General features: G+C 41.3%; 1 protein-coding gene across 7 annotated transcripts in view; it reads right to left on the bottom strand.

The window, feature by feature from the left end:
• Positions 1–11,694, bottom strand: part of TSC22D2 (TSC22 domain family member 2) — a 153,804-nt gene extending 142,110 nt beyond the window's left edge. For 2 of the 7 annotated variants that reach the window (XR_003858648.1, XR_003858649.1), the window contains exon 1: positions 8,888–11,459. Coding sequence is in view for 4 of the 7 variants with exons in the window: in XM_029616123.1 (XP_029471983.1) it covers positions 8,888–10,812 (1,925 nt within the window). In the remaining 3 variants the exon portion in view is untranslated. Of the gene's footprint in view, positions 1–8,887; positions 11,460–11,510 lie in introns of those variants that run through there. The other 5 variants (XM_029616123.1, XM_029616125.1, XM_029616124.1 and 2 more) reach the window with 5 other exon arrangements.
• Between the last annotated feature and the right edge of the window lie 6,815 nt (positions 11,695–18,509).

Genomic DNA, 18,509 nt, shown 5'->3' with positions numbered 1-18,509 from the left:
AAAATGTGTGTAGGCAGCACATTTATTTTTTTACATAAGGGATACTAGCTAATAGCCTTATCAACATGGCATTTACATGTAATGAGTGCCAATAGCTACAAGCTGGTTTGGATGCACTAATCCCCTTAGTGATTAAGGGGTTATGGACGCACGTCCAACCGTGGGTTAACCTGTGCACTAGCATGAGCGCACAGTATTGCATTAGCCTACTTAAATGTTCAATTCTAATCAGAGTTGCATTTTCACACTAACAGAAGTTGTAATAGTTTTATCTTTTTTTATTTGGCTCAGTTTTTTTATGTTATACATTAAGCATGTTCTTATTGTACACCAGGTTGGGTGATCCCATTGAGGCTGGGGATGCAGGATTAAAAAAAAAAAAATTAGATCAACAAATAAGTTTTTGATTTAAAAAACAAAAAAAAGTTATGTAGTTCACTCACAGGATCACATGCTTGTGCAGTAACACTACAAAAATAAGTAACTCATTTTTACTCTGCCTGATAATTTGCCAGCTGTTATGAAGCAGTTCACAAAACTTTAATAGTAAATACATTTGTAGCCTTTATAATTATATTTACATTAAAGGGAACATCCTTAAATGAAAAAGGGAAAAATTAAATCTATTAAAGCAGGAGTACCACAAAAAAAAGATCTTAACCCTTGGTTAAGTCTCAGGATTTGATCATTTTCCTAGGACTCATTTGACAAAAGCTTTAATATTCCAAGAGCAATGGAATGATGAATGAAGGCTGGTCATCTAAGTTTCAGCAGCCCTCTTCTTCCATGATATTCTGCAGATGTCATTACACAAAGCCAGACAAAAAATAAAAAATAAATATCAGTCCACTGGAGATACTAACAGACAAATGGTGAAAGTCTTGGCAAAGATAACTGTAGTTACATACAGAGAATGGAAATCTGTAAGTTGAGAGATATTGGGACATTGCAGACTATATCCTTTTGGTGTTGAGAATTGGCATTCATGAAGTTTTTCACATTTTTTCTCCTCACCTTGAAACAAATTAGTGCTTCTTATTCTTAGAAGAATGCATTGAATGGATGTTAAAAATCAAAACTGGATCCAGCCACGTTAACTTTATTTTTCTCTTTTAATTAAGGAGCTCACACCAGTTCTGCCATTTAAAAACATTTTTAATCACCCTCTCGATCAAGAGATGATCACCCAAGGCAACATACAGCACCTCAGCGATTGAATCTTAATTTTGTGTTCAGTTTGACATCATTGCAAACTTCTAAAGCGACATGGCCTCAAAGTGAATCAGTAAGTTAACTACTCACAAAGGTCTGATGGACAATAAATAGGAGTGCAGTGTTGCTTGAAATGGAGCTACATATGCTTTTAGGAAAAAATATAAAACAAGAAGGGGAAAGATTCATTGTGTGTGTTACATAATGTATATTTAAAATCATGGTTTATGATAAATTCATAATTTAACACAAATTACAAAAAAAAAGTACTTTACATAATTTCAAACACATCCAGCAGTCATCTTATGATACATTCTCTATTACCTCAACTCAATCTCCAAAGCCTGTTTAAAAAAGCAACATTTTTGGCATTTACTTAAAATCATCATCATCCAGTGTACACAACTGAGCGGCATGGCATTTCATAAAACCAGACTGGCTCATTCTCGAATCTCCTTAAGAGGGCTTGGAAAAATGTTGGAATGGCTAACAGACCTTGATTAGCATAAATGAAGGTTTGCCCCCAGCCATTCAATTTCTGGATTCTGAATACATTTTGTATTAGCAATACAAAACTGTATTATATTCTAAAATGAACTGGCAACTGGTGCAATTTGAATAATACTTGGATGATACGCTCATATCTACAAGAACCTCAAAAACTCAAGCTGCTGAATTTTGCAACTGCAAAGATCAAAATAGTGCTCAAAGGCACTCTCAGCAACTGTGAGTTATCGTAGACTAGTCCCAAAAAGAAAGGAGCGTATGAAGGACTAGCCAAAAACCAAATTTTAGATATGGTTTTACTGTCCGCAGTACCCGCAATTTGTAGAAATCAGATGTAACTGGTTTATGTACGAGCTTTCATTGTTAGTCTTGCATCTAAGCAAGAGTCCTAAATCTCTTACAACAGAAGAAACAGGGGATCTGTACTCCATCAATTTTAAACTTGGGGGAAATCCTCAGAGTCCTTCTGGCAAGGATTAATATTCCGGTTTTTGCTACATTCCGAAATAGTTGATTATGAAATAGTCATTCCTGAATGTCCTGTAAATTCTGATACGGCGTTAGTAAAAGAGAAAAGAATCAGTCATCTGCATAAATACTGAAATCTAATCCCAAACATTCCAACAGTCTACATGGGGGGGGGGGGGGGGGGGGGGGGGGGGGGGGGGGGCGGCTATGTATACATTAAAAAGCAGGACTCGACTCTCTTGGCCATATTCTACCCCGGTTTAATCTCTACCCATTTTGAGTTTTGATTCTCTAAAACCACTTGATATGTCCGATTTACTAAAAACCACCTGAATCATACAACACTAATTTACCAGTGCCAAGTTCAGACAATCACGTGATTAGTATCCTATAGTCTACGGTATTAAAGGCCACTGAAATATCTAGGAAGACTAGAATATAACTCCCCATAATCTAAATCATGTAAAACTGTCAAACAGAGAAATAATGTTTCTGCACTATATTTTTCCTGAAGCCATATTACTATGTGTTTAACAAAATGTTCTTTTCTAACTAAATCAGTTGCTTATGAACAACTTTCTATTTTAGCCAAGAAGAAGAGAACAGATATGGGCCTATAGTTTGCTACATCAGTAGGGTCAGCATCAGGATTTTTAAAAAATAGGCCTAATAGTTGTTCTGTTTATCAAACTGTCTTACAAACACTAATTCTCAAACTTGGACTACTGCAACTCCTTACAACTAGGCCTACCATAGTATACTAAAACCACTACAGTTACTTCAGAATGCCTCTGCTAGATACGTATTAGGGACAAGAAAATTCGAACACATCACCCCCTCGCTGATAGCACTGCACTGGCTTCCTATACAATCTAGAATACATTATAAAGTATTAACTAATTTTCAATATCAACAATATTAACCCATGTTTATTAGGAGTTATACCAATTTTACACAACAGAGAGACCTAAGATCACAAAACAAAGGACTTCTAATAGCTCCTTCTACTCTGAACACACACCTAACTGATGGGCATATTTTTAAAAAGAGCACGCACGAACAAAAGTACACTGGATTTTATAAGATACGCGTGTAGCCGCAGTATCTTATAAAATCCGGGGTCGCTGCGCGCAAGAGGGTGCACATTTGTGCAACTTGCGCGTGCCGAGCCCTGCGCATGCAGCCCATTCCCCCCAAGGCCGCTCCGAAATCAGAGCGGCCTTGGGGGGAAAATGGAGCGGCCTCGGAGGGAACTTTCCTTCCACCCCCCGCACCTTCCACTCCCTTCCCCTACCTAATCCACCCCCGGCCCTATCTAGACCCCCCCCCCCACCTTTATTCGAAAAGTTACTACTGCCTCCAGGCAGTAGTAACTTACGCGTACTGGCGCGGCGGGCCCGGACACAGGGCGGGCCCGGGGACTCAGCCACGCCCCCGAACTGCCCTCATGCCCCTGAACACGCCCCCTGGCCACACACCCCGACCGCCCCTTTTTGCAAGCCCCGGGACTTACGCATGTCCCGGGGCTTGCGCGCGCCGCCGAGCCTACGCAAAATAGGCTCGGCGCACGCAGGGCAGTTTTAGAAGGGTTACGCGCGTACCTTATGCACATAACCCTTTTAAAATCCGGCCCTGAATGTTTTCCTTAGCGGCCCCAAGTTGTGGAACTCTCTTCCCGAGTCACTACGCCAGATAGAGTTTCAAGCAAAAACTGAAAACGTGGCTCTTTAGAAAAGCATGACTTGACGTAAAATACCAATATGCTGATAACTTCAGTCAATACCAGAGATAACATTTGTAGAGAAAGCAAGAAATAGCGAACAATGTAAAGTGTATTGTCAGCAGAATTAGAATATGTATTTGTTGGGTGGCCCAAAAACTGTATGAATATGATCTAGATTAGATCCTTACTATCAGGATGTTTGAGAATATACATGAATATGAACTAGAACATATCTATTGTGATGTTAACCTACAATGTGATTGTGAACACAGGATGTGATTGTTGGCCAAGAAAATGAATGCTGATATTGTAAACAGTTGTGATCTTCATTTGGAACAATGGTATATAAAATGCCTAAAATATATAAATATCAGGAAACTGACCTTCAACTAGTAACAAGCTAACTATTTTTGCAATGTAGGAAGGTTGTCTACACCAATAGCTTTTAGGACACCAAACTGCAGTCATGTTACAAAAGGAAGGATTCAATTTTGCTATAATATGTTGAGCCTCAGCAATCGATACCATCAAGAAGTTTTCACAGCTAGCGGCTGCTGTTCAGGGAGCTATCAGACAGACACTTTAGGGAATTTGCTACAGAGCTTTTGTTGAAAACGATGCAAATGTATCATTTAAGATAGTAAACCCAGTCTAATATTGGGTAGCGACCCAATAGGTGTGGCTGTGAGACTTTTCAACGTTGAGAACAGAAAAATAGCATCGAAGCCTGTTTCATTTTAGAACAGGATTCTTTAGCCGATTCAATCTTATCAATATTCCACTAAATTGTGTGATTGCTTAAGGTTAGTGGAGGATTTAATTTCCCACATTTGCATTCGTGCAGTTCTTTTCTTCTCATCTTTAAGATGTTGAGAGTACCATGGCATCCTTCTATTAATATAGTTATGGTACCTCCCTATTAACATCTCTGCTGCCTCCCCTCACTCCCTTGCTGGCACTACATTGTTTATTAGTTTTCTCTTTTTAAATCATATTTCTGCTAAACAAAAAAAAAAACAAAAAACTGGCCATTTGAAAAAATGGAGATGGGAGAGGTCCAGGACGCACAAAGGACAGTTTAAAAATAGTTTTTTAAAATAAAAACAGTTTGAAATAAAAACCTTTAAGTAGTGTACAGTCTCCAAAAAGATACATTAGGACCACAGAAGAATGAAGACTAAGGTCTCATGCTAACATTCCCTAGACACACCTTTCTACTGGGATTCCTGATCCACATGAGTTTTACCGATGCTGGCCAATATCAGTAGCAATGTTAGAGTTTAAAGCATTGACAGTCCTAAAAAAGTTCTTTGATAAAGCCTACGATTTCATGATGAAAAATATGCTCATTAGTAAATGTGTGGATAAAAATCAATTATGTTGAATAATGACTTTAAAACCTATGCTTTTAAAAAAAACCCAACTGTAAAAATTATGCTCAATTTTTTAATCACATTCACCAGTTGTTTGCTCTTCACCCATTTCTTTAAAATGTTCATAAAAATATAGACTGAAGATGTTACAAAGTCATCATTTTTATAGGCTCAACGCCACTATAATTTTACCCTAGCTGAACTGTGTTGATAGCAAGACAGCTTTATTTTTCAGGAACTCTTCAGGATTAGGTTATATTCACCTTTAAATTAATACAAAGGTAACTTGTCAATCATATTAAACAGATTCATGGCAACTATAGTGCTAGAGACTGACATCAACTAGCTTTTGGGCTAATGTAATAATCTGTATGCTGAGATTTAGGACATAGTTTTTTTTTTTTTTTTTAAAGCATATACTAAACTTTTGTTTTTGTTAAACTCCCGATGATGCATTAAGCTAATGATATGCTTATGTATTGGGAGTTTTAAAAAAATGCATACAAACCTGATAATGTGTCTAAAAACAAAATGTTTGATACACATAAAAAACAAAAAATGTTTTTAGCACATAAAATCCTGACTACAGGTCCCAGCACCAGAACTCCAGCTTTTGTCCACCCTGGAAACTTTATACGCCCTCTCATACTAGGAGTTAAATTTCCAGTGCACCTCTGCATTTGGGGGCAATAGCTAATGCCATAATTGGCATCCGCATGAGACCATGCTAACTTTTACACACATTCAGGCCGATGCAATAGTGTGCGCTCGGGCTAACGCACAGGTTGACACGCGTCCATAGTCCATTACATAGGGGGATTAGTGCATCCAAAACGTGCGTAGCTTAACAGCGCTATGTAAATGCCATGTTAATGAGGCTATGAGCTAGTACCCCCTTATGTAAAAAATAAATGTGCGCGCCCGCACAGCTTTTTACTCTCGAATATTAACGCCAGCACTGGAGCTGGTGTTAAGTCCTGAGGAGCCCCAAAAATTTACAGAAAAGAAGAAAATACTGCTTTGCTGTGGGTCCTCCGACTTAATATTGCCATGATATTAAGTCAGAGGAACCACAGAAAGCAGCAATGTGAAAAAAAAGTCTTGCTGGTGATCAGGTTAGGAAAACAGACGCTCATAAAAATTGAGCGCCCGTGCACAGCCACTTCTCCTGGGTACTCAATGCTGAGGAGGTGCTAGGGACGCAAAATTCCCCTCAGTGCCTTTTTAATGCTGTGGGGCATTACCATACTGCATCATGCGCCTAGGAGAGATGGATGGGCGCACATTAGGAAAGCGGACGCTCATGATACAGCGCCTGTTTTCCCACGCAGATAATGCATCAGCCCGATTGTTATGAACATCTCCTTGATGCATCGGCATCAATGCAGGTAAAACTATGTGCTCTGCCAAGCACACCTTATTATATCAGCCCCTCTGGGTGATGAGGAACAATTAAATATGAACCAGAAATGATTAGTCAAACAGATTTCTAATTTTCATAGGATAGTAGTGACTTGTGACATGAAAAATTGCCATGCCAAAAAACCTATCTGAATCCGATTCTGTATGAAGTATCTCAGCAATCATACTCATTTTGAGACAATTACTTCAGATTTCCCAAGAGATGCCCAGACCACTGTAAATTGTCACATGATATACCAAGTATAAAAACCATATGCATTTTACTACTAGATACAATAAACTTTAAATACTAGCAAATGGCGCATGTACTACTTCAAGGAGTTGTGAGTTCCAACAGGCTAAGACAAGAGACATTTACTGATACCTGACTGCTAAATCAGAAGTGGAAATTTAAATTAAAAGTCTGAAAGGGTTTCAAATCTTAATTCCACATCCAACAGAAACAATGTATTTGTTAGTGAGCTCTATCACCAGAAAACCATCTTTGAAGCTCAATAGATACTCTAATTTTTGGTTTGTGATGCTATATAAGACGTCAGCAGATCCCTGTTGACCTATAATGATATTTGAGTTTTGGGATATTCTATGCAGCTATAGCTTACTACTACAGAGGAACAATAAGTATGATGCTACAAGTCCCATGTTCGTACTAGATGTAACACTATGTGCAAGATCAAATACAAAAATGTTTAAAGTACAGTATTGGAAATAAATTTAAGATAAACGTGTTAGCTGCACATGTCAATACCAGAATAAAAACTATTCGATTTCAGAATAGTTTTCATTTTTCTGGCACTTGAGATACAGCATTCTTTCATGACTAGAGGAACACTTCCAGAATGCTATTAGAATATTTAAGACAAAACATTTGAGGACATGATTTTGATCCCATTTACTAACTGAACCCAGGGTAATTAATTCCTTGATTATTACTCAATAAACAATCTTATAAGCAGAACAAGTACCAAACTATTAATTCTGTAAAATCAAATGTAAAGCTGTCCCTCAAAGGAAGTTATTTTCCTGAATTCTGTACATTTTAATAACCTATTTGATAATAAATTATTGGACTAAGCAAGTACTGGAAGAGGACATGGAAGCACACAGATACTCAGAAAATTCATTCAGGGATACCCAGATTGATTTCTAGATGCCAGGTCCAGGGGTCCAAGTTCTGAGCTCAAATAATTAATAAAAATTAAGGTTAATAATAAATAAAAATTACTTGTAAATAAGTTGATGTCAGTTAAATCCCCCTATTCTCACCTCCAACTCCCAGTTATTTATTTCCCTGTTTTATTGTAACTGTCACTCTCCTTACAATGCTCGTTACAGTTGTTTGATTTATCTCTTATCTTGCACACTTTGTTAAATGTGAACCGGTTTGATGTGATCCATGTCATGAAAGCCGGTATAGTAAAAATAATAAATAAATACATACCATGGTGACAATTAACATGCACAACAGGTGCCCAGATTCAGTTCATTAATTCTATAATTGTTTTGCTTATTCCTAATTTCCTCATTACTGGGGATCTTCATTTTCAGTTTTTATCTTTTCCATGAATTTATCACAGATTATAACCAGCACAAAAGGTGGGGAAATCCACTGCTAATCCCCAAGATAAACAGCATGGGATCCTGCCAGGAACCTGTGGCCTGAATTGGTCATTGTTGGAAATAGGATACTGGGCTTGATGGACTTTTGGTCTGACCTAGTAAGATAAATCTTATGTTCTTAAGAAAAATAAGTGGCAAAAATGACATCTGTATAGGTATTTTTACTTTTGTTGTAATAAACTGATAAAATTCCCAGGAAAAATAAAACCTAAGAACAAATGTCCTTACTTATGCCCAAATATGAAAAGGGATTGAATTAGCACAAGTTTGCTAATGCCACCCCCTTTTTGTGTCTGTTACCATGTGTCTAGTATATGCACAAGTAATTTTATTATATTCAAAATTCTCAAGTTTTTTTTTTTTTACCGACCTGCTTAAAAACTGCAATGCTCTCTCAGGTTCAATGAAATGAATCAGTTCAAAACATGAAGCAGTAATCACACAGACTCAAAAATAAGGACCTCAGAGCAATCACCCAAAAATTATGTTTAAAAAAAATATATTGCTCTGAAGACATTTTCCTAAATATAGAATTTTTTTTAAGTATACAAAAATGTCATACCTGTCTTCATCACCATCAACTGGAATAGATATACCAAACACAGAACTGGCAAGCGTGTTCATAGGTGTAGTTACAGGTAAATGTAGAGGGTTGGTGAGGGTATCCACAACTGGAGGCTTCATAAAAGGCTTATTGTCAGTAATTAGGGAAAGTGGTGGCTGAGGTAGGGGCTCAGATTTTCTTCTGTCTTCAATATGGCCATGTAATGGATTCTGCGTTTGAAACTGGCTAACAGATTGTGGCAGACTTGTATGTACATTTGTTGTGCCTTGCATAACCGGAAGCCCAATAGGTTGGATTAGACTGGTACTCCTACTGACAGGCGTATGGCTGCTCGGCTGCGACTGGCCTAAAGTAACAGGGACATTTGGCATAGTAACAGGAGTGGTAGAGACAGTAGGTACACTACTTGATACAGCAGGAATACTTGTACCAGGGACCACAACAGGCACATTCTGAACTCCAGATACCATAGGATGAGGACTACTAGGCATGCCTGACACTTGACTGCTTCCGCCCATTTGGTGCTGAGTCAAGGATTTCTGTTGCACAAGTCCCGTATGTACCACACCTCCTGGTTGCTGAATGACAACAGGCTGACTGGTAGCTGTCTGGCCACTCTGCATTAATCCTGATCCTTGGCCTACTGCTTCACTGGACTGAGGTGGCACTGCAATCATTTGTGCTCCACCAAGTGAAGGATTCTGGCCACTCACATGGCTCACAGGAAGACTAGAAAGCCCAGTGGCTGGAATCACAGAGCCTGCTTGAGATGGCATAACTGTCATGTGCTGCATGTACTCCGTTTGACCAGAAGGCTGTGTTGGCATAAAATGAACTGGTGTAATCTGGGGCTGAGAATACACAAATTGCTGAGTTTGAGTCACTGATGCATTTGTATGTTGCACCTGCTGCTGAGGCACAGACATGGTTGACTGCGTTGCTACATTCTGAGGTGGTGTGCCTTTCCCATTGTGTCCAGTCTGTACTATATTGTGTGCATTTACCTGCGACAGTGATTGCTGCTGCGGCGCCATCATTTGCTGACTAGTTACTGCAGAACCAGAATACATAGGCTGAGTAGTACTTTGAGACAGGACCCCGCCCAGGGGCTGCTGCCCAATGACAAAGTGTTGCTGCTGCTGAGAGGGTTGGCTCATTTTCTCAGTCTGAAGCAACTGTGACACAGCAGTAAGAGAACTGTCAGCTAGAGATTCGAGACCATGTCCTGTATGCACAGCAGAAACCAACACGGAACCACCAGTGGCTCCAAGTCCGCTATCCCTTTCAGCAGCCTGATCAAATGTACTGGTGTGTCTAATGGTATCCCCAGTCCGAGTAATTATGGTGTTGTCAGAATCTCTATCATAAAATTCTGTACATGTCCACCGACCCCTTCTATATGGTTCTCCAGTACCATGATCAAGTTTGATAACCCTGAAACGTGAACCACACGTTGCCATGGCTGTAGTCGATTGAGACGTGACAACTCCCACATTCGAAGGCCCCGAGCAACCCGCCGATTGTCCGATGCTACCCCCCGGTGCGGAGGAAGGAATCTGGGCAGCTATCCCGGGAGGCTGCGAAAGCACATTAGAAAGCGCACTCGGTCCTGCCACCACCGAGCTTCTGGAGATGGCCGCCACTTGCCCGTCTTGAAGTACATTTGGCGAAACGGTGCCCGGGGTCTCCGCATCGCCGACGTTATTCAAAGTTTCCTCGGAAGAACTCCTTTCAACCACATCCTCTGGGCCGTAATCCGTAGCTCTAGAAACATCGAAAATCTCGGAAGACACATCCTCTGTCCTCGATTCGTCGGGATCGTCTAAACTCTCTGTGTCCTCTGTGATGCTGCTCGCCACCTGAGCTGTGGTCACACTAGTGATCTGGAAGCAACTCTTCTTTTTAGCCGGCATTTTGGACATGGTGACGACCTAGCTGCGCAGACACCCAACGGGGGTGCTTTACTGTCGTTTTCCTTTTTTCTCTTCGATCCAAAACCAATATAAAAGTCTGTAATATTCGACCGCAGAAGTGGGTCAAGATCTGATAAAACAAGTAACAGTGTTATACATCTTCTCTGTACCACCCGTTGCTTTTTCACAACTCTGCGATGAACCGATGGATAGTACAAAAAAAAAAAAAAGAAAAGAATACAAAATAACGATACTATTCCAAAAAAAAAAAAAATCACACTATTAATCCAGAAAAAGGCGGTCTTTTAACTCCCTGAGGTGTTCTGGTCCGCCTGTTCGCACAGAGGCCGGGCGGCCGAATCAGCCGAGCTCGGGGCTCCGGGGTGGTCAGCAGGCCGCTGTCGAAGATTCAGCTCCAGGCAAGACTCGCTGTAGGGGGAGTTTTGAAGCGGGCCCAATCCCTTTCTCCGCTCACCTCTCCTTCTACTTGGAAACCAGCACGAATGACATCCTGAACGAAGACACAAAACAAGCCCCCGGAACCTTTCCAGCACTTCTGACAAGGACTGGCCCCCGAGGGTGGCGGATACAAATCTTTCTTGACCCTTTTCCCTCCCACCACCCCCTCAACAGAAAATAAGCAGAGAAAGTGTTTAAAAAAAAAAAAAAAAAAAAAAGCACAACAAAAAAAAAAATCTTTCACTGACGGCAACGGCTCCACCTCCTTCTGTGTCGCTCGCTTTGGCTCTGCTACACACTCACTGCAGAAACCGAAATTCAAACTGCTCACTCCCCTCTCGCCAAGATGGCTAAAATGGCAGCGCGGGGAATTGTGGGAGCGGTGTTCGGCGGCTGCGCACACGTGTACTGACGTCCCCGCCTTCTCCCCGCCCGCGGGATGAGTTCGATGCGTGCGCGTGACGCGAGGTGCGGTTCCTTACGCTGGCTGCTTCGGAGGCGGAGCAAGTGACACATAGGTCGCGGTCAGAGGTTGTAACTGCGTACATACATGCTCGGGCGGGTTAGCAAACACTCGGGAGGAAAGGAAGTAGGACCAAAAAACCGAAACGTCATAGTTTCGCCTTTACCCAGAAAGCCACCTTGAGGAGATGAGAAACCCGCAGGCTTTGCTGCTGATCCGTACTGAGTGTAGAGAAAGAAATTCTGCATAGTTCACATGCCGAGACCTGGCTCGGAGTGTGAAATAGTGATATGACGGCTACCTCGTTTTGTTATACTCCGGAAGGGAAGTAACAACACCTAGGGGCCTATTTACTAAAGAGCGTTAAAGTACTGTAGAGTTCACCCTGTAAACCCACGATTTAATAAAGCAGGGTTTACTAAAACTAGATGGGGATCCCAAATGGAAGTTAACATTTTAAATGGCAGCACTTTTATCAGCAGCGATAGTGGTAGAATGCAGTGTGGGGTCTGAGAGCCAGAATACAGTCACAGGCCTTGCAGTGGCTCCGGCGGCCTCGCATGAGTTTCTATAAAAGGAAGATCTGCAGGAGGAGGGATTGTGGATTCTGTAAGGCATATGAGCTGAGCCTGGCTCACATGGCCCCCAAGCTGACTTTCATTGCTAATCCTGTTGTCTTTTGCAAATCACTGACAGCCTTGGGACAGCCACCGGGGAAGGGGAGGGCCGAGTGTCCACAAGCAGGTAGAGGTTGCCACTGTGCCTCTGTCTTCACCCACCACTGAACCTAGCCAAGCAAAAAATATTGCCTCTATCATCAGCCTGCTTTTTCTTCCCACCAGTTATCCACCTTTGGTGCAGGGCCTAAAGAAAAATGTTGCAGCTGACCCTAGCTAGAGGGATGTTCAGAGAAGGGGCTTTTTAAAGGGAGGAATCAGATGCAGGAGGGGTTTCAGAGTTGGTTCAATTGGAGAGGAATTTGTGTAGAAAGTGAGGGGAAATGACAGAAGATTGATTGGAGGATGTAAAAGAGGATCTGGGGGTTGAGGGGATCAGCTGGGGAGGTTTGAGAGAAATATAGGAGAGGAGACAATTGTATTATTAATGTTTTAAATTATGAATGAATTTTATACCCTGCCCTGAACATAGCAAGGGCAGATTCAAATATTTTAAAATAAGTGAACAAGGATGAGAGGAAATAGGGGTTTATAAAAAGGGGTTGGGTGTAAGGTTCAAGCGGCATGTGATAAAGGGTGTAGGGGTGAGATGGGATGGAGTGAAAAAGTGAGAGGAGCTAGGGGATATAAGGGGGATCAGTGAGGGATGGAGGTTGAGGAGGTAGATGTTGAGAGAAAAGATCAACTGGAGAGAGTGGCAGTTGAGGGGATAAGTTGCAGTGCAAAGAGAAAGACCACACTCCAGCTAATTTGTTTTGGGCATCTTCTGGGATCATGTGAATTTTCAAGTGCTAAAATGGAGTCACATTGGCTAAAAGTTTGAGAAGCCCTGTTAGCCCAATAAAATGCATTTCCACGGATCTTGCCAGGAGCAGTAACATCTGCATTTTCATGCAACCCTCCCACCCCAGATCCTTAAAGCAGGTAGCCCTGCATTACAACCTGCCTCCACCCCATCCTCTCCACCCTTCTACATGCCTATGCATACATACATTTTCCCAGTTGGGGAGCCCCCCAGCATGACCCTCCCATAATGGGAAACTTGTTAGCCTTGCCTTCTAAAATCATGTCCTCCCACCCAAACACTACTCCACTCCCCCTGCTGGCTCCATGCCTTCCTCACCCCCGATCTCCCCCATCCTCTATGATGATTCTGTGATCCCTGCTCAGGCAGGTGCTATCTCATCAATCCAGCCCTGCTGGTTCTGTAATTCAAAATGATGCCAGCTGGCCTGGATCATGATATATATATCACAATCCACTTTAACTTTTTAAATATTGAGTTTTTCTATCTGCAAGAATTGAACAAGCAAGGTAGGGAACGATGTGTGAATTTCTCCTAGCTTTTCCCCTCAAGCTGTGGACTTATGTCTTACATTTATTTAAAAATATTTATTCCCATTCAGAGCAGGATACAATTAAAATACATGTATAATCCAAACAACAAAATACAGTACATTTCAACCACATCAACAAGATTATAACCTGCACATCAGCAAAATAAAATATAGTGCAGTTCAACAAGTAGAATGATTACACTAGACCAGGAGCTCAAAAGCTGGCCACCAGTTGTCAATGTCCCTGACTTAGAACATACTTACAGGCCGATACAATACAGTGCGCTCTGGCGGAGCGCACTGTTAACCCGCGTTTGGACACACGTTTTCGACGCTCTAGCTTTACCCCTTATTCAGTAAGGGGTAATAGCACGTCGAAAACGCACGTCCAACCCCCCCAAAACTAATAGCACCCGCAACATGCAAATGCATGTTGATGGCCCTATTATTTATTCCCGTGCGATTCAGTAAGTAAAATGTGCAGCCAAGCCACACATTTTACTTTCAGAAATTAGCGCCCACCCAAAGGTAGGCGTTAATTTCTGCCGGCACCGGGAAAGTGCACAGAAAAGCAATAAAAACTGCTTTTCTGTACACCCTCCGACTTAATATCATGGCGATATTAAGACATAGGTCCCAAAAGTTAAAAATAATTAAAAAAAAAAAAAATTAAAAATCGGCCCACGGCTCGCGGGTTGAAAACCGGATGCTCAATTTTGCCGGCGTCCGGTTTCCAAACCCATGGCTGTCAGCGGGTTTGAGAACCGACGCCGGCAAAATTGAGCGTCGCCTGTCAAACTCGCTGACAGCCGCCACTCCTGTCAAAAAAGAGGTGCTAGTGTCCCTAGCACCTCTTTTTACTGCAGGCCCTCATTTAAATACTGAATCGCGCACACAGGAGAGCGGGCGCTCACCCGCTCTCCCGCAAATTTTACTGTATCGGCTTGTTTGTAAGGAGCCATCCATACCCCTCAGTCCCTCCCACCTGAAGAGTTTGGATTGGATGCCTGAAGACTATATAGCCCAGCCATTTCAATATACTTGGGGCTCAGTTTGTGAGAGCAAGGGAAGAGTAAGGATGTTTAAGTTTTATAACCTGGTGAGGCCTCCTAGCTTCATTCAGATGGAGTTTCTTTTAGAAGTGACACCTTACTGTGCACTCCCTTCCAGAGGGTCCTTCTTCTAATTTACAAAGAGATTTTTAAACCTGATACCATTTAGGGGCAAAAGGGCTCTTACCAGGGGACAAAAGACCTGTGAGCCTACTGTAAAGCATAGGTGGGCAAGCACCAGTGATGGTGCTTGCCCACCTATGGTGAAGGCAGAAAATGTATCCAGTTTAACCTTTAAAGTATTTTTTGGACTTTAGCAGAGTGGGGAGGTTTTTGGATTCCCCTTCCCCACTGGGATTATAGAGCTGAGAACTTGCCTGATACCACTGACTTTTCCCCCAAGAGAAGTCCCCCAGAAATATCAGTAAATATAGGATGAAAAAACCACTAAGGAACAAGAGCAGGAAAGACCCAATTGGATCTCCACACACCAAGAGACCAGGCAGGCTGGGTGTCTGAGGAGAAAATGACCAAAGGTAGGATTTTTGCAGCAAAGTTGGTGACCTCCACTAGTATTCCCTCACAGCTGCTGGATTCGCTGCAAGCATTAAAACACCTTAGGGCTACCCAGATGCTTTAAAAAAGGACACCTATCTACCCAGAGCCACACATCTACCAACATTCAGATGTAACTTCAATATTATGGATGGATGGACTTTTTATGAGTATTAATCAGTAAACTTTTATTTAATTCCCAGACTTGGTCCTGTCTAAATCATTGCAACCTCTCACCTCATGAGAAGCATCTACAGTTCATACACGCACTGGGAACCTTTTAACATCATCTGGGCCATAAGTGAGAGTTTACCCCCATGAAAATAATCCCTCCCCCCTGCTCCCAGGGATTGAGAGTCAAGTGTGGGATGGAATTGCTAGTCAGAGCAAAACCTGAAAAAATAAATGAGTTGTGTGCCCTAAGGAGCAACAATTGTCCGAAAAAGGGGTTACAAATGTTTGTGTGCAAGTGATCACCTTCAGATTGGCAATTCATTCTTCATGGACAGGGTGGTGGGTGCATGGAGTGCCCTCCCGGTAGAGGTAGTTAAGATGAGAACTGTAATGGAATTCAAAAGAGCTTGGGATAAACAAAGAGGATCCCTTGTGGCTAAATGATTTATTTATTTATTTAGAGACTTTTTTTATACCAGTATTAGGAGGGACATCATACCGGTTTACATTTTAACATCAGGTTTGGAAATACATAATAACAGGGACTAAAAAACGGGAAGGGATCACACAAGGTACAGAGCAGAAGTAGAGAGCAACTGCAGAATAGGTTCTTTAAACATAACGTGTAAAGATAATGATAAATAAAGATAAGAGCTAACTTGCAAGGAGCGAATTACTTTCTATACTACACTTAACAGAAGGCATGGGGCTACCCTGCACAGAGCAACAGTTACTACCCTTAATAGAATAAAAATAAATTTACAAAAATAGAATAAATAAATGAAAGGTTGCTGGGCAGACTGGATTGGATCACTTGGGTCTTTTTCTGCCATCATTTACTATGTTACTATAAGGCAGGCCCTGCCACAAAAAAAGTCTTTTTCCCGGCCCATGATGTGCAGATTAAGATTTTATATCCCATGTTCCAAAACAACCACTTAATATCTAGGGTCCTGCATGCTGACAGGCAAAATTATTCTTTCTCCAAAATGTGAAATTTACATCTTACATTTTATCATTCATTTCTAACCAGCAAATCCATATCCTTGTTGAGAGAATTTAATTTAACATCAGATTAGCGGGATTTGTAATGTCCAGTGAATATACAAGCCTCCAAAATAGATTGGATAAAGAGACAAAAATGTTTGTTTTTCTTTAAAAAATTGCTCATATATTTTTATAACTATTTGTTAGTTTTTTTGGTACATGACAACATATATTCTTGCTCTTAAATTTTTGATTCCTGAATCTGGAAACTTACATATTTGGACCCCTAGAATTTAAATTTAACAGATCTTTGCTTGCTGCAAGTTTTGAATATGGCATTATGTAAGACTATATTTAGGATTAAAAAAATAAAAGCTCTGTAGAAAATAATTACTATGATCTGAGTCAAAACCCACTGTAGTTTCTTTTTTCTACCATTAATCTCTGATATTTCATTCACTAAAATGCCAATCAAGAATTAGAAAACTAATTGACTGGTGATTGAGCAAATGGCAAAGTAGAGAAAGAAAGACTTTATGGAGTATCTTGGATACATAACTTGTAAAGAACTTTTCAAAAAGATTTTTGATTCTTCAATTTGTTTTTATAGTTATATGTGCTGCATGTTTTAATTTAGCAGTGATTATGTGGTTCTCTCATTTCAATTTATTTATTTATTCTTATATTCCGCAGAATCCATTAAAACTATTCAGCATGATTTCCAATTTACATACCCAGTAGCTCAAGCACAAACACAATACAATACAATACAAATACATATATTACAATAATACACCACAAATAAAACCAGGTGTAAAATTCTGAAAAATCAAAATCCAATTCAATGATAATGTTGCTTGAACAACATAGTTTTCAGCTTCTTCCTATATAAAATAATCAGCCTTCTCCCTCAGTTCACTAGTTAGGGTATTCCACAGTGTGGATCCAGCAATGGAAAATGCTCTGCCCTGATGAGCGCAGTGGGCAGGACAAGACATGGTAGCAAAAGATCATTTAATCAATATGAACCCTAACTATCAATAATTTTATGAAGACTTGTAAAGATTTTAAACTGAACTCTTTGATGATTGGGCAGCCAGTATAATTCCATTAGTTTCAAGCTGATGCTGTCTCTGAGACATATTCCTGTAATCAACCTGGCTGCAGCATTTTGAACTAACTGCAAAACTCATAATAGCATCTTCGGCAAGCCTACATACAGAAAATTACAATAATCCAATTTGCTATGTACCAAAAGCTTGCATAAAGATTTTAAAAACCACCTGAGAAATATAAAACTTTAAGGGGCAGATTTTAAAAGCCCTGCGCACCGGCGAGCCTATGTTGCATAGGCCACTGGCGCGCACAAAGCCCCGGGACGCATGCCAAGGGCGACGCGGCATTCGGGGGCGTTCTGTGGGCGGGGCCGTGGGTGTGGTGCCGGCTCGGGGGCGTTCCAGGGGAGTGGCCGAGGCCTCCGAACCAGCCCTCGGGCTGGGGAATGGAAGGATTTATATTTCTGAACAAAGGTAGGGGGGGGGGGGGGGGGATTTAGTTAGGGCTGGGGGGTGGGTTAGGTAGGGGAAGTGAGGGGAAGGTGGGGGGGCCAGAAAAAAGTTCCCTCCGAGTCTGCTCCTATTTCGGAGCGGCCTCAGAGGGAACGGAGGCAGGCTGCTCGGCTCGGCACACGCAGGTTGCACAATTGTGCACCCCCCTGCGCGTGCCGACCCTAGATTTTATAACATGCGCACGGCAGCGTGCGCATGTTATAAAATCGGGCGTATATTTGTTCGCGCTGGGTTGCGCGAACAAATCTACGCTCGCGCATAACTTTAAAAATCTACCCCTAAATGTCTTATCATTCTTAATTTATAAAACGCTGACCTATCTACCATTTTATTTTTCTGAATTAAGGTCAATCTTGAATCCAAATAAATTAAATCCTGAATTTTTGTTGGAAAAGGTAACTTAGTATGACCAACTATTAAATAAGACATACTGT

The sequence above is a fragment of the Rhinatrema bivittatum genome, chromosome 9 (assembly GCF_901001135.1).
Source record: "Rhinatrema bivittatum chromosome 9, aRhiBiv1.1, whole genome shotgun sequence".
Lineage (NCBI taxonomy): Eukaryota > Metazoa > Chordata > Amphibia > Gymnophiona > Rhinatrematidae > Rhinatrema > Rhinatrema bivittatum.
The sequence above is the reverse complement of the archived record's forward strand: the minus strand, read 5'-3'. Positions and strand labels throughout refer to the sequence as shown.